The sequence below is a fragment of the Leucoraja erinacea genome, chromosome 13, assembly GCF_028641065.1.
Source record: "Leucoraja erinacea ecotype New England chromosome 13, Leri_hhj_1, whole genome shotgun sequence".
In the NCBI taxonomy this organism is placed as follows: Eukaryota; Metazoa; Chordata; class Chondrichthyes; order Rajiformes; family Rajidae; genus Leucoraja; species Leucoraja erinaceus.
In genome coordinates, this window is record NC_073389.1 from 33,009,352 (window position 1) to 33,032,561 (window position 23,210).

The following is a 23,210-nucleotide window of genomic DNA, read 5'->3' on the forward strand; positions in this document are numbered from 1 at the left end:
ATCCCCCCTCACGTGACCGAAAATTCTGACTGGAGGACATCTCTCAGTTTGGTACATGTAAGTGAATGGGGAAACACGCACTTTCCCACCCGTTAAAAACATGGAAAACGGCCGATTTTTGAGCTGAAATTTTCTGTGCTAGTCGGGGTGACCCTGAAGCACAGCGACCTTTTTCAGGCAAAACAAAAGATAGAAAGTGAGGTAATTACAAGAGGGAACTGAAGGTAGAAAGCCGCGGAAATGAACAGCTGACAATTGCCGTGGTGATTTTAAGATCCAAAATATCGGGAATTATCGCGTTTGCTCACTGAATTTCATCAAAAGTAAGTTAATAATGCCTTAGTTTTGATGAAATTCAGCGAGCAAATGCGATAATTCCCGATATTTTGGATCTTAAAATCACCACGGCAATTGTCAGCTGTTCATTTCCGCGGCTTTCTACCTTCAGTTCCCTCTTGTAATTACCTCACTTTCTATCTTTTGTTTTGCCTGAAAATTTAGGTCGCTGTGCTTCAGGGTCACCCCGACTAGCACAGAAAATTTCAGCTCAAAGATCGGCCGTTTTCCATGTTTTTAACGGGTGGGAAAGTGCGTGTTTCCCCATTCACTTACATGTACCAAACTGAGAGATGTCCTCCAGTCAGAATTTTCGGTCACGTGAGGGGGGATCTACGCTCATTTGACCTTTGGTGAAATCACCCTATAGCGGAGCAAGATAGGCTACTCCTGCTAAATGCAATGGGCTGACATGTAGTACGCTATGGAGGGGATCCTGGGCATTTTTCCCCGCCTTAACCTGAGCCTACCTGACTCGCAGTGTAATCAATGTTGTGTGGGTTAGATTCATAAATCTGTCAGTTCATACTTCTTGTCAAGAATAAAATTTGACTCTGGTAATTGTCTTTTTTTTAATGTTTTTTAAATCATTTATTTTTAAATGGTTCACAAGCAGTGTTTAAGTTGATTTTGTAGTAACCGGAACCGACCCGACTCGCAGGGTAATTGACATTGCGGGGGAACTTTTTGTGTGTGATATAGGGTTAGATTCATAATTCTGTTAGTTCATAATTCTGTTAATTCTTGTTAAAGAATAAAATGTTTATAAACACACATACCTGAAAATTATATAAATGTATATAATCATATAACACACACAATTATATTTCTTCTGATCCAATAATGAACTTTATTTCAGACTAGACAAGGGACATTAAATAAGAAACATTGTAAATAAGAAACATTGTAAATAAGAAACTTCACACACATTGTAAACCCCCCCCCAACTTCACCCCCCGGCACACTAGGCCTGCCCCCTCACTACAATGTCTCCCCCCCTCCTATGCCCCTCTCCCCGCTGCCCCGCACTCCCTCTCCTGCTGCCCCAGACACCCACACTCCCTCTCCTCGCTGCCCCGGACCCCACACTCCCTCTCCCCGCTGCGGATCCAATCTTTGGCCGGAAGCAAGATGGCGGAACAAGATGGCGGAGGCTGGTTGCTAAAATAAGTAATATAATCACCCATGAATCCGCCCATGAGCGTACTACACGTTTGCGTGAGAGTAACCCATCTTGCTTCGCTATAAGATCTTTGGTCACGTGAATGCAAATAATCATTGAGAAATTTCTTAGTGCTGGCAGAGGGTGGAGATGGGGAGGGAGAGAACTGTCCACGCGTCCTCCCAGGAGGTGCAGGAAGGAACTGCAGATGCTGGTTTAGAAACATAGAACATAGAAAATAGGTGCAGGAGTAGGCCATTCGGCTATTCAATATGATCATGGCTGATCATCCAACTCAGTATCCTGTACCTGCCTTCTCTCCTTACCCCCTGATCCCTTTAGCCACAAGGGCCACATCTAACTCTTTCTTAAATATAGCCAATGAACTGGCCTCAACTACCTTCTGTGACAGAGAATTCCAGAGATTCATCATTCTCTGTGTGAAAAATGTTTTTCTCATCTTGGTCCTAAAAGATTTCCCCCTTATCCTCAAACTGTGACCCCTTGTTCTGGACTTCCCCAACATTGGGAACAATATTCCTGCATCTAGCCTGTCCAACCCCTTAAGAATTTTGTAAATTTCTATAAGATCCCCCCTCAATCGTCTAAATTCTAGCGAGTACAAGCCAATTCTATCCAGTCTTTCTTCATATGAAAGTTCTGACATCCCAGGAATCAGTCTGGTGAACCGTCTCTGTACTCCCTCTATGGCAAGAATGTCTTCCCTCAGATTAGGAGACCAAAACTGTATGCAATACTCCAGGTGTGGTCTCACCAAGACCCTGTATAACTGCAGTAGAACCTCCCTGCTCCTATACTCAAATCCTTTTGCTATGAATGCTAACATACCATTCGCTTTCTTCACTGCCTGCTGCACCTGCATGCCTACTTTCAATGACTGGTGTACCATGACACCCAGGTCTCGTTGCATCTCCCCTTTTCCTAATCGGCCACCATTCAGATAATAGTCTACTTTCCTGTTTTTGCCACCAAAGTGGATAACCTCACATTTATCCACATTATACTGCATCTGCCAAGCATTTGCCCACTCACCCAGCCTATCCAAGTCACCTTGCAGCCGCCTAGCATCCTCCTCACAGCTAACACTGCCCCCCAGCTTCGTGTCATCCGCAAACTTGGAGATGTTGCATTCAATTCCCTCGTCCAAATCATTAATATATATTGTAAATAGCTGGGGTCCCAGCACTGAGCCTTGCGGTACCCCACTAGTCACTGCCTGCCATTGTGAAAAGGACCCGTTTGCTCCTACTCTTTGCTTGGAGATGTTGCATTCAATTACACCGAAGATAGACACTAAATGCTGAAGTAACAGCGAGTCAGGCTCTGGAAAAAAGGAATGGGTAATGTTTCGGGCCGAGATCCTCCTTTGGACTTGCTAAAGGATCTTTGCTTTCGACTGAAGGTACACAAAATTGCTGGAGAAACTCAGCGGGTGCAGCAGCATCTATGGAGCGAAGGCTTCCTTTGCTTTCGACTGGCCGTTTCGGGTCGAGCACAGGCGAGGGCGGGGCTGCGGCTCCAGGGCGCTGGTGAGGGGCGGGGGCGGGGCAGCGGTTCCCGAGAGCGCCGGGGCGGGATTCCCGGGCGGGGGGCAGCGGTTCCCGAGCGCCAGCGGGGGCGGGGCTGCGGCTCCAGAGTGGAGGCGGCGGGGCTGCGATTCCCGAGCGCCGGCGGGGGCGGGGGGGCTGCGGCTCCAGAGTGGGGGCGGGGCTGCTGCGATTCCCGAGCGCCGGCGGGGGCGGGGCTGCGGCTCCAGAGTGAGGGCGGGGCTGCGATTCCCGAGCGCCGGCGGGGGCGATCTCTGCGCCCGAGCGCCGGCGGGGGCGATCTCTTGCAGCCGAACGTCTTCGGAGGCTGTTTTATTTGGGAGTTGCGTCACGCGGATTATACGAGAGCGCAGGGCAGTCGGGCTGAGCGGTTGCAAGTTGGCTGCTGAGTTCCGTCATGGTGAAAGTGGCCTTCAACTCGGCGCTGAGCCAGAAGGCGCCCAAGAAGGATGAAAACAATGAGACGCTCATCATCCCTGAGAAGGTGGGTTGCCGTTTCGCTGTTTTCCTGCCGGACCCAAAGGTTCATCGACCTTCCGATTCGGTGCAGCTCATTCTGCATGGTACAAGGCGCCTGTGGCTGTGTCGTAGGTTAGTTGTAAATATAGCAGAGGGCGGTCTTTAGCGGGTTGTGGTTGATATTCGGCCCGAGATCCGAGGACTATGGGCTTCGACCGTAGCAGTGAAATGCCTGTAAAATGGCTGCCGGGCTGAGGAGCCGGCCTCCTTGTCGGAGCTCGCTGGATCCCTGCCCCCTCCCGCAGTATACAGCAACGTCACTGGGGAAGCTCCAGTGTCCATAGTTCAGTCCTTTGGATCAAATATAGACACAAAGTACTGGTGTAACTCAGCGGGTCAGACAGTATCCCTGGAAAAAAAGGATGTGTGACGTTTCGGGTCTGAACCCTTCTTCAGCCAGAGATGCTGCCTGACCCGCTGAGTTACTCCAGCACGTTGTGTCTATCCTTGGTGTAAACCGGCATCTCCATTTAATTTCTACATTTTGGCTTTGGAATAGCTGGACTTTGAAATGGGTGATGTTTATTGATCAGAAGTGATGTTCAATGTTATTTCGGCGAGAGCACTAACAGGTAGGAACGCGACGTGTTATGTGATTTTTCTTTCGGAATTCTTCAGTCCTACTGGTCCTCGGAGTGATGGAAGAGTAAACGCATATAGAAAAAGTAAACCTTAACTGCTGGCTTGGTCAAACAGTTGGATTTTGAGGTTCAGAATAGACTGAAGTTAATGGGCGAGAATTCCAGAGTATAGGAAGGAGCCAAATGGAAATAGATCTGTCTGCCTTTGAAACAAATTCTTAATTTATACGAATAGCAAATTGGGGGTGAATGAGATTACAGATTCTGCTGATACATTTTAATTATCAGAAAGCGAATTTCATGTAAAGTATTTAGAGGTCATGGTCATGTTGTCAAAATTATGAACATAATGTGTGATCGACTCCGGACGTTTCCTGTTGTGCTGTCTCTATTCCCCGTTTGATTTATATATTTTGTCAGCAATGTGATATTGGGATAGTTGGCAATGCTAAAGGGTGTTCTGATAATATATCTTCATGTTGGTAATTATTGACAAAGATATTGCATAACATTTTATTTTTCGTCGTTGTAGGAGGCCTTTGTCTTCCAAGACGAGTATTGTTGATTGGAACAATCCCATTGCCCTACTCTCCATTTGTTCTTTCCAGAGATGCTGCCTGACCTGCTGAGTTACTCCCAACATTTTGTGTCTACGTTTGATTTAAACCAACATCTGCAGTTCTTTCCTGCACACCATTGCCCTACTTCTCTGCAAACTATTTCTCTTGTGGCTGTTAACTCTCCTCAGATTCTTAAACTGGTCACATATGTAAGGAGTAATTTACAGTAGCCAATTAAACTATTTGCATATGAGAGACTATGAAACACTAGACAACCCCACTCAGCCAAAGAGTGGAAGTACAACATTCATCCAGACGGCATATGAATGTGCTTGGTGGGTTTATCATTCTGAGTGGATATTTGTGTATAAACCACTTTGGATTGCTGTTTAAAATTTTCAGACCTTGATGTTAACAATTTGACTTCATAAGACTATAATCAGAGCCTATGATAGACACAAAGTTAGAGTAACTCAGCAGGACAGGCAACATCTATGGAGTGAAGGAATGGGTGACGTTTTGCGTTGTGACCTTTCTTCAGGATAATTAGAGCTTGCTTCTCTGGATGATATATTCTGTTTGACACAACTTGTTCGTTGTTACTCCTCCTATTCTAGCTATCCTTCAGCACACATGTCTGCTTTCAAATTGATAGCATGTTTGGCATTCTAGTAAGTCTTATAGTGAGTAGATAGTGTTATTTATCCCTCCCCATTGGTTCCTTGTAAAATTTAGTGGTTACTTGTATTTTATTTTCTTCCCTCATTCCATCAAGTTCTTTATTACACAAAACCCAACAAATATGTAACTTTTACAGGTGTCTTGAGTTAGGTCTTCCAGTGTTTAATTTGTAGACTTGATACCTGTAATTTATCTGTTTTCATTTTTTCCAATCAGCTTTGTTCATGTATTTATCAAGCCATCAACATAGCTCTACATTCTGCACTGACACATCTGGAGCGTCCTGGCTCATATGTGAGGATGTTATTTGTAGATTTTAGTTCTGCATTTAATACAATCATCCCCAGCAGAATGGTGGACAAACTGTCTGATCTGGGTGTTAATGCAAACACATGCGGATGGATTAAGGACTTTTTAACAGATCGCCCACAGACTGTCAGGATGGGGTCCAATTACTCCCCTGACGCTCAGCACAGGAGCGCCACAAGGTTGTGTGCTGAGTCCCATCTTGTATACAATATACACCTATGACTGTATACCAACAAATAGGATCATCAAGTTTGCGGATGACACGACTGTGGTGGGACTGATAAACAACAACGACGAGTCTGCCTACAGGGATGAAGTCCAAAAACTAACTGTCTGGTGTACCAAAAACAATCTGGTACTCAACCCATCAAAGACAAAAGAGCTGGTCGTTGACTTCAGGAGGAAGAGGAGAGAGGAACCTGCTCCCTTATACATCAAAGGAGACATGGTGGAGAGAGTCACTGGCTTTAAGTTCCTGGGAATAAACATCTCCCAGGACCTCAAATGGCAAATGAACACCGTCACTCTCGTGAAGAAGTCACATCAGCGGCTGTATTTCCTGAGGTCTCTGCGGAGAGCAAACATCTCACAGCCGCTGCTGTTGTTCTTCTACCGATGCGCCGTGGAAAGTATCCACTCCTATGGAATCCTGGTGTGGTTTGCTAGTTGTACTGTGGCTGAGAGGAGGGCGCTGCAGGGAATTATAAAAACTGCGCTGAGCATTACAAACGCCCAACTACCCTCCTTGGATGACATATATAGGGCCCGATGCTTGCGCCGGGCCACAAATATCAAGCAGGACACATCCCACCCTGCCAACCACCTTTTTACTCTGCTACCCTCTGGGAGGCGATTCGGGACTCTGAAGGCTCGCACTGTAGACTAAAAAATAGTCTCTACCCATGAAAAAGTTACTTTAATAACAACTAAACCAGGTTCGCTTCTTAATAAACAGACACCACACAAACTGTTTGGTAGACCAGTGCAAAACTTTACTTAACATCGGCCGATGGAAGGGAGGGAGAACTCCAGTCAAGTGACCAACCCAGACACTTGACTGTGCTCAGTCACCTTCCCTAAACAACAGAATTACATTGCTTTAAATAGGTTTTTTGTCCCCTTATCACATTCCACAGACATTAGTCATGGTCAGAAGTACTGGAAAAGGTTTCCACAGAATGCATCACATCAAACCCTTTTTTTACATGGTACAAGATATACTAAAAACATTGTCCATTTGTTTTATCTCCAAATAGACCACCCTTGCTCTGTTCGCTGCTTCCTCTGTCATGGGTGTATCAATACAGTAGGGGATTCTTAAATAGGACCAGTTAATTACTTATATAAGATGGGCGGTCAGGAGATGTGCCAATACTGCGAGATGTGGGAATTTGTCGACACCATTGATGTAGAAGATCCCTACAGCTGCAGTAAGTGTTTGAGGCTAGAGGAACTCCAGCTCCGCATCGATGAGCTGGAGACCCAACTTCATACGCTGCGGTACATCAGGGAGGGGGAGTATTACCTGGATGTTTTGTGCCAGGGGATGGTCACACCGACCAGTTTAACTAATTCAGTAGGCAGTGAGCAAGGAAAGGAAGGTGTGGCCATAAGCGAGGCAGGTAGGGGGAACCAGGAGGAGATGCGGCAGGAGCCACAGCCCTTGTCCCTGACGAGCATGACCGAGGCTCTTACTCAATGTAAGTACGGGATCAGGGGCTGTGGGAGGGATGAGCAACCTGGCTGCAGCACCGTGGATCAGGAGGCCATTCAAGAGGGGGGAGTTGGAAGAAATGCCGTAGTGATAGGGGATAGTATTATTCGGGGGGTAGATAGGGTTCTCTGCGGCCAGCAGAACATGTCCCGAAGGCTGTGTTGCCTACCCGGTGCTAGGGTTAAGGATATCTCTGCGATGCTGGAGAGAAATTTGCAGTGGGAGGGGGAGGATCCAGTGGTCGTGGTCCATGTGGGGACCAATGACATAGGAAGGACGAGGAAGGAGGATCTGCTGAAGGAGTTTGAGCAGTTAGGGAATAAATTAAAAAGCAGAACCTCGAGGGTACTGATCTCCGGATTGCTACCTGAGCCACGGGCCAAATCGGCGAGGATACGTAAAATTAAGAAGCTAAATGCGTGGCTCAAAGACTGGTGTGGGAATAATGGGTTTGGTTTCTTGGGCCACTGGCACCAGTACTGGGACAGGGGGGATCTGTTCTGTAAGGACGGACTTCACCTGAACGGTGCTGGGACTGGGGTCCTGGCAAATCATATAACTAGGGCAGTAGAGAGGTCTTTAAACTAAGTAGCGGGGGGGAGGTATCAAGGGGGGTAATAACGGCAGGGGTAGAGGAAATAGAGCAGGGTATCAGTGGGGAAGCGGAAAGTCAAAATGTGACAGGAGACAGAATGTGTGAAGATAAAGCTTTAGATGTAAAAGGGGCAAAAACGGAAAGGAAGGGTAGTAAAAATCATCTGAAAGTGCTTTATCTAAATGCACGGAGTATTCGTAATAAGATAAATGAATTAACGGTGCAATTAAGTATATATAGTTATGATATCGTGGCCATTACGGAGACATGGCTGCAAGGGGATCAGGACTGGGAGTTAAATATAGAGGGGTACTCGACAATTAGGAAAGATAGACAGGAAAGAAAGGGAGGAGGGGTGGCCCTTTTAATAAGGGAGGGAATAACGGCAATAGAGAGGAAGGATATTGCGTTGAAGGATCAGGATAGTGAAACAGCTTGGGTACAGATAGAGAATAATAAGGGGAAAAAAACACTAGTGGGTGTAATTTATAGACCTCCAAATAGCTGTGACGCTGTTAGTCAGAACATAAATCTGCAAATAGTTGACGCATGTAAAAAGGGAACTGCTGTAATCATGGGGGACTTCAATTTTCATATTAATTGGGCAAACCAAACTGGGCAGGGTAGACTAGAGGAAGAGTTTATAGAAAGTATTAGAGACGGGTTCCTAGAACAGTATGTCACAGAACCGACAAGGGGGGAGGCAATCTTGGATCTGGTCCTGTGTAATGAAGCAGGATTAATTAAAAATGTCATAGTTAGGGACTCGTTGGGAACAAGTGACCACAATATGGTCGAATTCCATATTCAAATAGAAGGGGAGCAGGTTGAAACTCAGGCTAGGGTGCTTAGTCTAAATAAGGGGGATTATGAAGGTATGAGGACTGAGCTGATCAAAGTTGACTGGGATAGCAGACTCAAGAATAAGACGGTACATGAGCAGTGGTGTACGTTTAAGGGTATACTGTATAACCTTCAAGAAAAATTTATTCCTATGAAGAAAAAAAGGGGTAAGGGTAAGAACAGTCAGCCATGGCTCAGTAAAACTATAAAGGATAGTATTCGGCTGAAGGCAAGGGCATATAACGTAGCCAGAGATAGTGGGAGGGTAGAGGATTGGGAAGCATTTAAAGGTCAGCAAAAAATAACTAAGAGATTAATTAAGACGGGGAAAATAGACTATGAAAGGAATTTAGCGAACAACATAAAAACTAATAGTAAGAGTTTTTATAGCTATATAAAAAGAAAAAGGGTGGCTAAGGTGAACGTTGGTCCATTGGAGGGTGAGACTGGAGAGTTGTTGGTGGGGAACATGGAAATGGCAAAGGCATTAAACGAGTATTTTGTATCAGTCTTCACCATAGAAGACACAAAAAATATTCCAACGCTGGATAAACAGGGGGCGGTAGGAATGGAGGAGCTAAATACTATTAAGATCACCAAGGAGGTGGTATTAGGGAAATTAATGAGACTGAAGGAGGATAAATCCCCTGGGCCTGATGGATTACATCCAAGGGTCTTGAGGGAGATAGCGGTGGGGATTGTGGATGCATTGGTGATAATTTTCCACAACTCCCTGGAGGCAGGAACGGTCCCAGTGGATTGGAAAATGGCCAATGTAACACCTATATTTAAAAAAGGAAGTAAACAGAAGGCGGGTAACTATAGACCGGTTAGTCTAACATCGGTGGTGGGTAAAATGTTAGAGACAATTATTAAAGAAACACTAACGGGGCACTTGGATAAAAATGACTTCATCGGACAGAACCAACATGGTTTTGTGAAGGGGAAGTCCTGTTTAACGAATCTGCTCGAATTCTTTGAGGAAGTAACAACCCGGGTGGATAAAGGGGAACCGGTGGATGTGGTATACTTGGACTTCCAAAAGGCTTTTGACAAGGTGCCACATAAGAGACTATTGCTAAAAATAAAAAAATTATGGGATTGGGGGTAATATATTAGCATGGGTAGAGGATTGGCTAACAAATAGGAAGCAGAGAGTGGGGATAAATGGTTCATACTCGGGATGGCAACCGGTAACTAGCGGGGTTCCGCAAGGGTCGGTGCTGGGACCCCAGTTGTTCACAATTTATATAAATGATTTGGAGGAGGGAACCAAGTGTAATATATCAAAATTTGCGGACGATACAAAAATGGGAGGAAAAGTAGGGGATGAGGAGGATAGGAAGAGTCTGCAAAAGGATATAGATAAGCTAGGTGAGTGGGCAACAACTTGGCAGATGAAATTTAATACTAATAAATGTGAAGTCATTCACTTTGGGAAAAAAAATGATAGGGCAAGTTATTTTCTAAATGAGGAGGAGCTGCGTTGTAATGCAACGCAAAGGGATCTAGGGGTATTAGTACATGAATCACTGAAAGTTAGTATGCAGGTGCAGCAAGCAATCAGGAAGGCCAATGGAGTTCTGGCCTTTATTGCTAGGGGGATTGAGTATAAAAACACGGAGGTCTTGCTGCAGCTGTACACAGTATTAGTGAGACCACATTTGGAATACTGTGTACAGTTCTGGGGTCCATATTTAAGAAAGGATGTACTAGCCCTGGAGGCAGTGCAGCGAAGGTTTACAAGATTAATTCCTGCAATGAGGGGATTGACATATGAGGAAAGGTTAAGTAGGCTGGAACTCTACTCTTTGGAGTTTAGAAGAATGAGAGGCGATCTCATTGAAACATATAAGATCGTGAGGGGCCTTGATCGGGTGGATGCACCGAGGATGTTCCCAATGATCGGGGAAACTAGAACTAGGGGACATAGTTGCAGAATAAGGGGGGGCTCTTTTAAAACTGAGATGAGGAAGAACTTCTTCACCCAGAGGGTGGTTAATTTATGGAATTCACTGCCCCAGGGAGCAGTGGAAGCAGAAACTTTAAATATATTTAAGACTAAAATAGATGGTTTTTTAGCTGCCAAGGGGATAAGGGGCTACGGGGAGAGGGCAGGGATATGGACCTAGGTATGGTTAGTATAGTAAGACCTGAGTGATCTCCTGGACAAGTGTCGATCGCCTAGATTGGGGTCGGAGAGGAATTTCCCGGATTTTTTTCCCCGAATTGGACCTGGGTTTTTATCCGGTTTTTTTGCCTCCCCCAGGAGATCACGAGGTTCTTGGGGTGGAGAGGGGTGATAGCGGTATAAAGGGGAGGGTAGTGTCTTGTGTTCTGTGTCTTGTGTCTACTGTTTGTGGGTAAGTGTGTCTGTTTAGTGTTCAGCCATGAGCGAATGGCGGTGCGGGCTCGATGGACCTGGTGGTCTGCTCTCGCACCTACTTTCTATGTTTCTATGTTTCTATGTTTCTACGCTGTTTTGCATGGTGTGATTGTCCAAGGCTAACGTTTATCGTTTATTTCAAATTGCATTGAACGTGATGGTCAAGTTGATGCCACAAAATGTTGCAGTCCCACAGTGTTGAGTATGGACCTTCCCGAATTTTGCCCCAATGTATTTCAAAGACAGAATGGTGTGTGACTTGGGTAAGCTTTCAATGTGGTTATGTTCATATTGCTATCCTTGTATAGGTGGAGTTTATAGATGTGGAAGATAACACCAAATCTTGGGCAGACAAAAATGCTGGAGAAACTCAGCAGGTGAGGCAGCATCTAAAGAGCGAAGGAAATGGGCAACGTTTCGGGTTGAGACCTTCCTGAAGGGTCTCGATCCAAAACGTTGCCTGTTTCCTTCGCTCCATTGATGCTGCCTTAACTGCTGAGTTTCTCCTGCATTTTTGTCTCCCTTTGATTTTCCAGCATCTGCAGTTCCTTCTTAAACACCAAATCTTGTGCAGATCACATCCTTAAATATGGAACAAACTGCAGGCACATTATGCTGGCAATTGAGTGGCTAATTGCATAAAGTGGTGGATGCATCAAACAAGTTGTTTTGTTGGAGCTATATTCATCCAGGCAAGTAGTGAGTATTCTGCTAGCATGTTTTGTAGATGAACAAAAGGCCTTAAGGGCCTGTCCCACGACAATTTTTTTCGGCGACTAATGTATCAGGTCAACGAAAAAGTTGTGGCGATGACACGGCGTGATGACGTTTGCTGCGTGGTGTTTCTTCAAGTGTCGCAACATTTTTTAGTTGCTGCTGGATGTTGAAATGTTCAAAATCTTTCGGCAACCCTGATGTGTCAGTCACCGAAAAAATTGCCAAGTGGGACAGGCCCTTTAGGAGTCGGTCTGTGACCTATTCTTGTGGCTGCAGAATTCAGATAGTTCAATGAAAATGAGTCAGTGGTGAATTCTAAAATGTTAGTAAGAGGATCGTCGATGTTAACACTGTTTAATGTCAGACTTTTTTTTTAGATAATAATCATCATCTGTACTATATATGATTCTACTCCGTGAGTTTCTGGGTTAATCTTGTTTTCATTTAAAATTCTTATCTCCTTCTACCCCAAAAGAAGGATTTAGTCCATTCTTGTTGTCAGTGTGTTTGGATGTTCTACCTTTCTCTGAACCCTCTTCCTCTCCCGATAGAAAGGTTGAACTGTACCAGTTCCAACTACAGGATGATGTAAACAAGGTCTGCTGATTGTTCATAAAATATGGATTATATATGGGACTTTAGTAAAGAATGTCTTGGCTTCATAACCTCAACTTCCAAGTTGTATTGAAAAAAACCTGCACTGCAGGCAGGCAGAGACACAGATAGTCTCCCCACCCCCCCTCTCCATCACCCCTCCCTCCCTCTCTCTCTTTCTCTGCCCTTCGAGATAGTTCAGGGATGGGGTAAAAGGAGCCAATGAATAATATTAATATCAAAGGGGGGTGGTTAGTGTGTGTGTGATGCCGCAGCCCCCCCCCCCAACCGCGTGTTGAGGGGATGGGACCCAACGGGTCCCCCTTGGTCTAGTGCCTTCATATGTGTCTTGTTCCCTCTCCCCTTACAGTCTGAAGAAGGGTCTCAACCCAAAAAGTCATCTTTTCCTTTTCTCCGGATATGTTGCGTGACCCACTGAGTTACTCAAGTTTGTTATGTCTATCTTCACTTAGACACTGTTTTGTAAGGATGTTTCTAATGTTAGTTGTAAATATCCTTGCATTAGTGCACTTGGATCAATGACAACTGAAATTTAAAGGTGGAAATTTTGATTATTTGAAGATTAGTGTTAATCCAACTTGTATATGTGTAGGCCCTTGGTTTGACATGCCAAATGCTTTTTTCATGCAGGATCCAGAGGATGAAGTCGTACCATTTAGACACCAATCACGTGTCTGGTGCTGGTGTATGTGTCTTGGACTAGCTCTCATGTTGTCCGGTGTTGTGGTTGGTGGTGCATATCTCTACCGATATTTTATCGTACAGGTAGGAGAATGACTAAGGGGATTAATCTTTGTTTTTTACTCTGTACAAATGTGTATGATGCTGTTCATGAATGACTACTAGTATTGATTGCTTGACAATTTGATGCACAAATTTGAGTACAGGTTTTCCACCGTTTTGTTTTCATCTACCAACTGGTGGTTTGGCACTTCCTTTAATCCGGACAAAATTACGAGAGTGGACTTGATATCCCCCCCCGTTAGTCCCCGCCAAAAATGTGGCACCTAGGCTGGGTGAGGCAGCTGATCTTTACTTCATCGAGTTTGCCGCGGTGGTTTGGTAGGTTGAGTTTGCCCCCCTGCTGCTGGGGCACTGGAACTCTGTCACGGCCAGAGCTGGCAGATCCTTTTCCATACTCGACATTCGAGGCTGACTAGACGGACCATTCTGGTACCACTTCTGAGGCCATGACCTCTGTTGGTTCGGCAAAACGGATAATCCAGAAAGACTGGAACCAAGGGTGCTGAAAAATCGGTGGTGGACCTGCATTTTTTTTTCCTGAATGAATAAACTGATACAATAATAACTACTTTGTCTATACAAATGTACCTGTCATATAACACTTAGTCTATTGTTTGCAACTTAAAGTTAGTAGCCTCAAAATATCAAGGCGTTCTTCAGCATCTATGTAGGTATGTTACAAAACCTACCTGAATCGTCATTGGGAATCTGCCCTCAGCCATGTCCGCGATTTTGGCGCTGTTTGGAGGGGGCGGGTTTAAAACGCGATTTTTACTAGGCTGTACTAATCGCACATGTTCAGCCTAGTAAATCATTAACGAAAAATCGCTGCAAGACCCGGTCGCAAAAGGTATTATTAGTTTTATAGGCCTCGATAATATAGTTCTAATAGTTTTTAATTTACTGTCTCATTCCGCAACCTCTCGCAGCCCCATGGTTTTATAAAGCAAACAATTAAAGGTATGTACCTTATTTTTACATTAAATGGGGCATATATATAACCCTGAATATCAAGTTATCTATAGCGAGTAGTTCATTTTGGGCTTTTTATATCCCGCAGTATTTTTCTCGGCATTTGAGGCACTAATCCAGCGCGATGTCAACGTTCTAAACCAGCGCGTTCCACATGAACCCACTAGAAAGCCGATTTAAATGGGCATTTATTTACAGCAATTGAACACTAAATTCCTTCCATTTGGCCTATAAGTTAATGTAAATTAGATATAAAAATCATGTTATATTGCGAATTATTTGTGAATAATCTTTGGACACTTAGGCTATTTAAAAATGTTAATCTTTCCTTAAGAAATGGGCTTTTGACTATCCAAGATCACAGCTTTTTTGTAATGTCCATTGAAAATCAATAGGGAACAAGATGCTAATTTCCGAGTATGAAAATGGTCATAACTTTTTTAATACGAGATATGAAAGTGAATTTGGTGTCAAATTAAACTTATTGTTATGCTTTATCTGATGGGATAAATTGCAGACTTGAGTTTTTAAATCTCAAAATTTTGTAACATTGCTAATCTATGGAGGTGACGTTTCGGGTCGACCAGAAAGGTCACCTATTCCTTCGCTCTATAGACGCTGCCTCACCTGCTGAGTTTCTTCGTAAACAAAGTAGTTCTTCAACTCGCATTACGGTGATGCATAGAGGGTGTGGCAAATATTTAAGACTGAGAAATGAGTTGGCAGGTTATGGTAGGCAAAATGAGGAAATGGTGTTCAAATCATGTACGAACAAGCAGGCAGAGATGTTAAAACAAAACCAGAAAATTCTAGAAATACTTGAGGCAGGCCACATCTTTGGGAAGTAAAACTGTGATCACCCAACCAAATGTAAATAATGCAATGGCTTTGTGCAGGCACGGAAATCGCTGTCAAAACATGGGGAGGGACAATATTTCTTGATGGCCGCACGCGCGCGAGGTTTCGGCCGTGGGCCCTAGGACTGGTAACATCGACAACTGACCTGGTTGGTGACCGTCTCCGAACTCCGGCAACAGCAGCTTCGTCCTCCCCGAATCGTGGGGCTTCAATCGGCGTGTTCGTGGGGGCTTCAACATCGGGAGCCTCGATCGCCTCGAAGCATCAATTTGACCGTGGGGCGGTGGAAGATCCCGAGGTCGATTTTAAGTTGCACAGGGCCGGGCGATTAAAGGCCCCGCGAACAGGCCGATTCAAGCTCCACTCCATGATCTTTACTCCGCCAGGACGTCTCCCTCCTACATATCACCGCGATCTATTCTCAGTCCCACCACCCTACTTCCGCCTCTGACCGACACCTCCCACCTCCAATCATCTCGCTGAATCATCATGCCCCCCCCCCCCCCCCCCCCCCCCCCCCCCCCCCCCCCCCCCCCCCCCCACTGCCTGCTGACTGATGTCTCTCTTGTCAAATCTGTACCCTTGATCATCAGTCCCACCCCCACTGTCTCACCGAAAGTGGAGATTTTTAATAGATTTTTTTTTTCTCACAGTTTTAAAATCCAGTTTACAAAAAATGGGGAGTATCGTCCCCTGCTTCTCAAAACGGGGGGGGGGGGGGGGGGGGGAACATGTGCCCCCCCCCCCCCTGTTTTTCTCCCTGTCTTACTTTTGATGAAATTCAGCGAGCAAACGCGATAATTCCCGATATTTTGGATCTTTAAATCTCCACGGCAAATGTCTGCTAAGCACTTCCGCTGTTTTTCCACCTTCAGTTCCCTCTTGTAATTATTACCTTACTTTCTATCTTTTTTTGCCTGAAAATTTAGGTTGCTATGCTTCACGGTCACCCCGACTAGCACAGAAAGTTTCAGCTCAAAAATCGGCCATTTTCCATGTTTTTAATGGGTGTGAAAGTGCGTGTTTCCCCATTCACTAACATGTACCGAAATGACATATGTCCTCCAGTTAAATTTTTCGGTCACGTGAGGGGGGATCTACGCTCATTTGACCTTTGGTGAAATCACCCTATACTTCTAACAATATTTTATTGTAGTCAAATGTTGCATGTTGCCTGTAGATAAATCAATTTATTTACTGGAAACTGTCATGACCATCCATATTTGATGTTTAAAATGGATAATTGCCGTTCATTACTTTCATTTGGTCTATGCATATCTCTTCTGCAACAGTTAATTTGTCGTGTTCATTTGGCGCAATTTAGGATGTGATAAATAGCAACAATGCTTACTACTGAAGTAACTCTGCTGTAACATTGTTACAGAGATTGAATTGGGGTTCTCTCAATTCTGTCAAGTGTTCTTATTATTTCCTGTTTATAGATGACTTCTTTCCTTTGCAGATAGATCCCACAATTTTAATAGGAATATAATTGAAGTTTAATATTGGTTTTCTTGTGTTAATTTTTTTTCTAGGAAGGTGAAGTTTTCTTCTGTGGTCTCAAGTACAGTGATCCTAAAGACTATCTTGTCCCTGATATTGCTGCTGATTCACAAGTAGCTCCATACCAATCTATTGAAGAAAATATTTGCATTTTGGAGGATGATGAAGTTGAACTGATCAGTGTTCTTGTCCCAGACTTTGCTGATGGTGATCCAGCAGATATTGTTCATGATTTCCACAGGGTATGCACTAATTGCTACATTTGAGCATTAAATTTTGTTTCGTTCACTTTTATATAGCTTTATTTTTCAACTATTTTAAATCAAACATTTTTTTACTCTATATTATAATGTGTATCTTTGCATGAGTTTATTAAAATAGATTTTCTTTCCTAGGGTTTGACAGCATATCTTGATCTGGGTTTGAATAAATGCTATGTTATTCCACTAAATTCATCTATTGTCATGCCACCACGCAGTTTGTTTGAATTGTTAATCAACATCAAGGTATGTACAAGTCAATATTCACTTTCTGGGTTTGATCAAATTTCTTAATGGCACAATGGGTCTAATGACAGTTTTTTAGAATGTCTCATGGATTTAGTTCTCGATGACTGTGGATCAGATGGTAATCTATACGCACCCACGAGCTCTCCACGAGACAATCAATGCCGTCGAAAGATGAATCTTCCAAAAACAGTCTCTTGATTAATAGTTTCTTTATTGTAGAACATTTCAATCGTGCTCGTGCATGGTCGAAAACTATTGTCTCTTCCCTGATCTTCTTCGAACTAAACTCCTTGGGAGTCTGCACGAGAATCCCATCTGCAGACTACGTATAAATCGCACCCACATAATTGCAGGCAGAAAAAATGTAAAGGTAACTGGTTATAGTTATAACATACTGAGTTAAGCTAAATGGCTACTACAATAGGATAAAAGATGTGTTGTCTTGTTGCTAGTTCAGATGGAATCTGGAGATGCTTAAGTTTAGAAAGCATATACAAGCTTTTTTTCTTGAACGTGGCATGACTTTGGAATTGGACCGTGAACTTCCCCTCTGCTTCATGTGGTTTAGAAAAATCTTAATTTGAATAGTATTACAGCTACTAAAGTTAGAGCATGGACTATCAGCTCTTAAACTGTTTTTATGATTATCTTTCTGTGTAGATGGTAAGAGTAGATTGGTAAATTGAATATCTCTTGGAGAAAATGTATCCTCGAATGGGACTCGGAACAGTGATCTGTTGGCACAGGACCCGATGGCATAAGTTTTGGAATTCTTGAAAAAGGATGCATTAGTTGTGATATTCTAAAATTTCCTAGATTCTGAAATTATCCAGTTCACTTTTTTGGTCTGGATCCTTGTGTTGCCATTATTACTTAATTTGCATGTTAATAATTTAATATTCATATTGCTGAACGTCACTCTGTTGTGTTTAGCTAAGGTCACTGGATGGTTGAGGGAATTAGTAATTTTGAGTATCAAGTGCCTAGCATACTAACTTTAAAATATCCTCAATTACTTGAACAGGCTGGCACCTATTTGCCCCAGTCTTACTTGATCCACGAAGAGATGGTGGTTACTGATTATATTGAAAATGTGGATGAGCTTGGATTTTTTATTGCACGTCTTTGTCATGGGAAGAAGAGCTTCAAGCTTCAACGTAGAGATCTTGCAAAAGGTAACTTAATATATTTTGTGCAGTTTTGATGTAACAGTTTTTTTTAAACTCTACTCAATTTAACCGTATAAATTTAAAAGTATTAAATTGTATTATGTCCATGTATGAAGTGTCTTTAAAAATTCAGTTATTGTCCAGTTACACTAACTTGTCTGTTTCGTCAGTTCCAATTGTGCATAATTAGTGGTCTTTTTTTTTAATGTAATAGATCCATTCTTGATTTTTGCACTACATATTCCAGATACAGGGATAGCACAATTGATTTCTCTCAACTCTCTTCCAGCACTTGATTTATTTATTACAAGTACAAATTATTGTCTTTGCTATTTCAGATTTCTGGTTAATTGGGATCTCTTCCGGGGCAGGAGTGACCTGTATAAAAGGGACGGGTTGCACCTAAACTGGAGGGGGGGCCAACACCCTAGCGGGAAGGTTTGCTAATGCTACACGGGAGGGTTTAAACTAGATGGGCGGGGGAGGGTGTGGTATCTCGTGCAGGACAGAGGCTAGAGTTGGTATGGAAGGTGGCGTGGGAAAGGTTAGTGGACAGAATAGGCAGGTGAAAGGGGGAGAGCGAGAAAGGAGGGTTGGTTTAAAGCGAGAGCGAGTAAGGAGGGTTGGGTTACTACAGACCCCTGAATAGTCAATGGGAATTAGGAGAACAAATGAGCCGAGAGATTGCAGACAGCTGCAGGTCAATTAAGGTTGTTGTAGTAGGGGGTTTTATCTTTCTCAATATAGAACGGGAAAATCATAGTGTGAAGGGTTTAGATAGGGTGCAATTTCTCAAAAGTGTTCAGGAGTTTTCTTAAGCAGCATGTGGAGGCCCCCACATTTGTACATGGATTTTATTTGCGTGTTTAGCTAAATAATACATTTCCAATAAATTGTTTTTGCCCATTGTACGATGGTCTACATTGAATTGATCAGTTACCATTACCATATCCATAAGTTTCTTTTTGGTTTGCCCCTTAAGAGTAGTTGAGTATAGGAGCAAAGAGTTCCTTCTGCAGTTGTATAGGGCCCTAGTGAGACCACACCTGGAGTATTGTGTGCAGTTTTGGTCCCCTACTTTGAGGAAGGACATTATTGCTATTAAGGGAGTGCAGCGTAGGTTTGTAAGGTTAATTCCCGGGATGGCGGGACTGTCATATGCTGATAGAATGGAGCAGCTGAGCTTGTAAACTCTGGCGTTTAGAAGGATGAGATGGGATCTTATTGAAACATATAAGATTATTAAGGGTTTGGACACGCGAGAGGCAGGAAATGTGTTCCTGTTGTTGGGGGAGTCCAGAACCAGGGGTCACTGTTTAAGAATATGGGGTAAGACATTTAGAATGGAGATGAGGAAACACTTTTTCACACAGTTGTGAGTCTGTGGAATTCTCTGCCTCGGAGGGCGGTGGAGGCCGGTTCTCTGGATACTTTCAAGAGAGCTAGATAGGGCTGTTAAAGATAGTCAGGGGATATGGGGAGAAGGCAGGAACGGGGTACTGATTGGGGATGATCACATTGAATGGCGTTGCAGGCTCGAAGGGCCGAATGGCCTACTCCTGCACCTATTGTCTGTTAATTTGTGTAAATATTAGCTGGGGGAAATGTGACCCAACAAATGGTGGCGCGACTCACCCGTTGCAGCGGCCCCTACAGCCTGTCTGTCTTTTTTTTATTTTTTGTCTAGTTAAATGTAGTGTTTGGTGTTTTTTTAATAGTATTTTTAAATGTGTAAATGTGGGGGGCGGGGGGGGGGGGGGGGGGGGGGGGGGGGGGGGAAAACTGTTTAAATCTCTTCCCTGTCCGGGAGACCCGACTTTTTCCCTGTCGGGTCTCGGCTGTCGTTGGGGCCTAGCACCGTGGAGCGGCTCCAGCCTGAACGACCCGGGGGCTCGGGAGACTGCGGAGCTGCGGATCTGCGGACTCACCATCGTGGGGCTGGCCGGCCTCGGAGCGTGGGGAGCGGCGGTGACTCGCTGCTGCGACTCGACTCCTGGGGCTCGGAGGCTCCAGCAACGCAGCCGCAGGTCCGGTGAACTGGGACATCGGGAGCTCGTGGGTCTGGGAGGAGAGAGAGAGACCGCTTCCCGGAGCTCCCGCAACGCGACTTCTCCAGCCGGTGTCACGGGGTTGGAACAACCCGGACCGGGACAGTACATCACCCGGCACGGCTTCATGGCCGTGGGACTCACCATCGCCCGTGGGGGTTCCAACCTTGGACTTTCAGACCGGGAGCGGGGCCGTAAATCGCCCCGCGCGGCCTAAAATGGCCGTGGGACTCATCATCGCCCGCCTGGGGCTTGGACATCGGGAGAGACACGGAGAACAGGGGAGAGAAAAGACTTGCCTTCCATCACAGTGGCTTCACTGTGATGGATGTTTGTGTGAATTTAATTATGTGTATGTCTGTAAGACAGTGTCTTTGTTTGTATGGCTGTGGAAACAACATTTCGTTTGAGTCTCACTAGGGCTCAAATGATAATAAATTTGTATTGTATTGTATGAAAACAAGTCAACTAATTTTCTTTTGAGTTAACATGTCTGCTCTTACAGTATTGAGGTTACATTATTTTTATCACAATTGACACTGGTAAGTAATTTACTTAGCAAAAATTGAGCCAGAATACAGTCGACCCCTGCATTATAGCTGTTCAGGTAAAGGAAATCGGCTCTTGCAGAATTTGGAAACCACTACCCCGAACATTTGAGATACAAATGACACTTGTTCTTTATAGAAAATCAGAATAAGTAGCATGTTTCTTGGATCATCCCCTCCTTTCCCCCCGCCCTCACCTCCCAACCCCCAAGTAATGTGCGGAGGTGGATTTTGAGAATTGGTTTAAACATGGAATGGCACTGAGCTCAAGTAAATGTGTTCAAGACCACAGAGAAAACTCCTTTCAATCAACTACCCATCTGTAGGGGAGGTGACAAAAATATAGTCATTTGGTTTGGAGGGGGTGGAAGCTAATTGTCTTTTCATTGATTGCTAAATGGATACAGAGACTGGCAAATGAAATTTGTAATTTAATGCTAGTTGCTGTCACGTGTGTGGTTGACAGTTTTGTTTAAGGCAAAGCAAAAAACAAACTGCTGAAGGAATTTGGTGGTTTAAACAGCATCTGGGTGGGAGTAGGGGAGGGGTTAGAAATTGTCAGTTCTGTCAATAATTCCTCCTGACAGATGCTGCTCGACCCTCTTCCTCCAGTTTTTTGGTACTTCACATTCCAGTGACCAGCCAACAGTTTTTCTCTCTAGACAAGTAAAAAAATTGTCTAAGAACCCAAATATAAATGTACCTTGGATATCTTAAATAAGGAATAATAAAAATGAAATTTTGAGTTTGAAACTCTGTAGAATGAAAACACCCAGAAAAGCTTGCAGGCCTTCCTCATTAAATTCAACCATTTGCACCCTTTTGTCTTCTCTATCTGGAGTCTTGGTTACTATCTCTATTCCAACCCCATTCCTTGTGGTGCAAATAGTTGGAGAGAGCAAGATTATTTAAGTATGCTGAATTGTTCATTATTCATCCGACTTATGGTTCATTTTCTTGGCTTTGAGGGATTTGCTATTTTGTGGCATGTTGAATGGGAATTTTGTGCTACAGTTATGAGGTAAGCAGCATTTGCCATTTAACATTTTTTTTTTTCTTTTTCTTTTCTTAGGAATCCAAAAGCGGGATGCATCGAAGTGTTTCAAGATTATTCATTTTGAAAGTGAAGTTGCTGTTGAAACTCGTGTTTGTGAACAATAATTGCAGAAGACTCCATATTGAGCCCACAAAATCACTTTTTTTTCCCTTCGTGTGCAATGCATTTTTCATTATTTTTTTTTTAGTGTTGTAAACAGGGTTTACTTTTTGCAATTTTCCTCTCTGCTTAAATACTATCAGGTGTAAGATGCAAGTAGATGTCTAAAGGTATGGTAGTTTGTGAAAAGAGGATAATGCCAATATTTCTATTCATTTCAATAGTGGGCTGTATTATATTGGACTGGAATTAATACTTTTTTGAATTGTGGGAAGAAACTGGAGATTCCCCACTTTTTTTTCTCAAATCTATTAATCTATATACTAGGCACTGGATGGGGGTGAAAGAGGAGAACATAATATGGTAAAGGCATTTGACTAATTGCTGATTTTTGTGTATATAACCTAAAATAAAAAAATGTAAATGGTTCTGTATGTACTGAATATTTGCTGAACACCTTTAACAAAAATATCCACTGTAGTTGCTCAGTTTGGACCCATCTAGTGCATAGCTTGGTGAGGGCTGTTGGAGAAAAACTGGAAAACCCAGATGAAGCTGTAAAATGCAGATGAGCGGTCACTGAAACGAGGATAGACAAAAAGCTGGAATAACTCAGCGGGACAGGCAGCATCTCTGGAGAGACGGAATGGGTGACATTTCAGGTAGAGTCTGAAGAAGGATCTTAACCCGAAATGTCACCCATTCCGTCTCTCCAGAGATGCTGCCTGTCACGCTGAGTTACTCCCAACTTTTTGTGTCTATCTTTGGTTTAAACCAGCATCTGCAGTTCCTTTCTACACTGAAACTAGGATGTTGTGAACTTGGCATTTCAGAGTATATGTGGAATGAGAAGGATCAATGTTACAAATAAGTAACCGTGAAGCAGAATTGGCATGTTACAAACAGGAAAGTGAATTGCTTAAAATTATTGAATTCTTTATTGAGAATGGAACATGCATAGATGGAAGATGAGGTGCTATTCCTCAACTTGCATTGGGCTTCATTGAAATATTCAGGAGACCAACGCTTATTGCCCATACTTCATTAATCTGGAAGGTGATGAGCCACAAGTGTAAACTGCTGCAGTCCTGTTAAGGTAGTCAAGCAGCCCTGTTGA

General features: G+C 43.7%; 1 protein-coding gene across 1 annotated transcript; it reads left to right on the forward strand.

Moving 5' to 3' along the window:
• The first annotated feature begins 3,321 nt into the window (after positions 1-3,321).
• On the forward strand, positions 3,322-22,522 carry LOC129702827 (integral membrane protein 2B-like). The gene is made up of 6 exons (XM_055644843.1): positions 3,322-3,550; positions 13,217-13,351; positions 16,696-16,905; positions 17,059-17,169; positions 18,197-18,347; positions 22,010-22,522. Exons 1-6 carry the CDS (start codon positions 3,464-3,466, stop codon positions 22,096-22,098), a joined length of 783 nt encoding a protein of 260 aa, XP_055500818.1. The 5' UTR covers positions 3,322-3,463; the 3' UTR covers positions 22,099-22,522.
• The last annotated feature ends 688 nt before the right edge of the window (positions 22,523-23,210 follow it).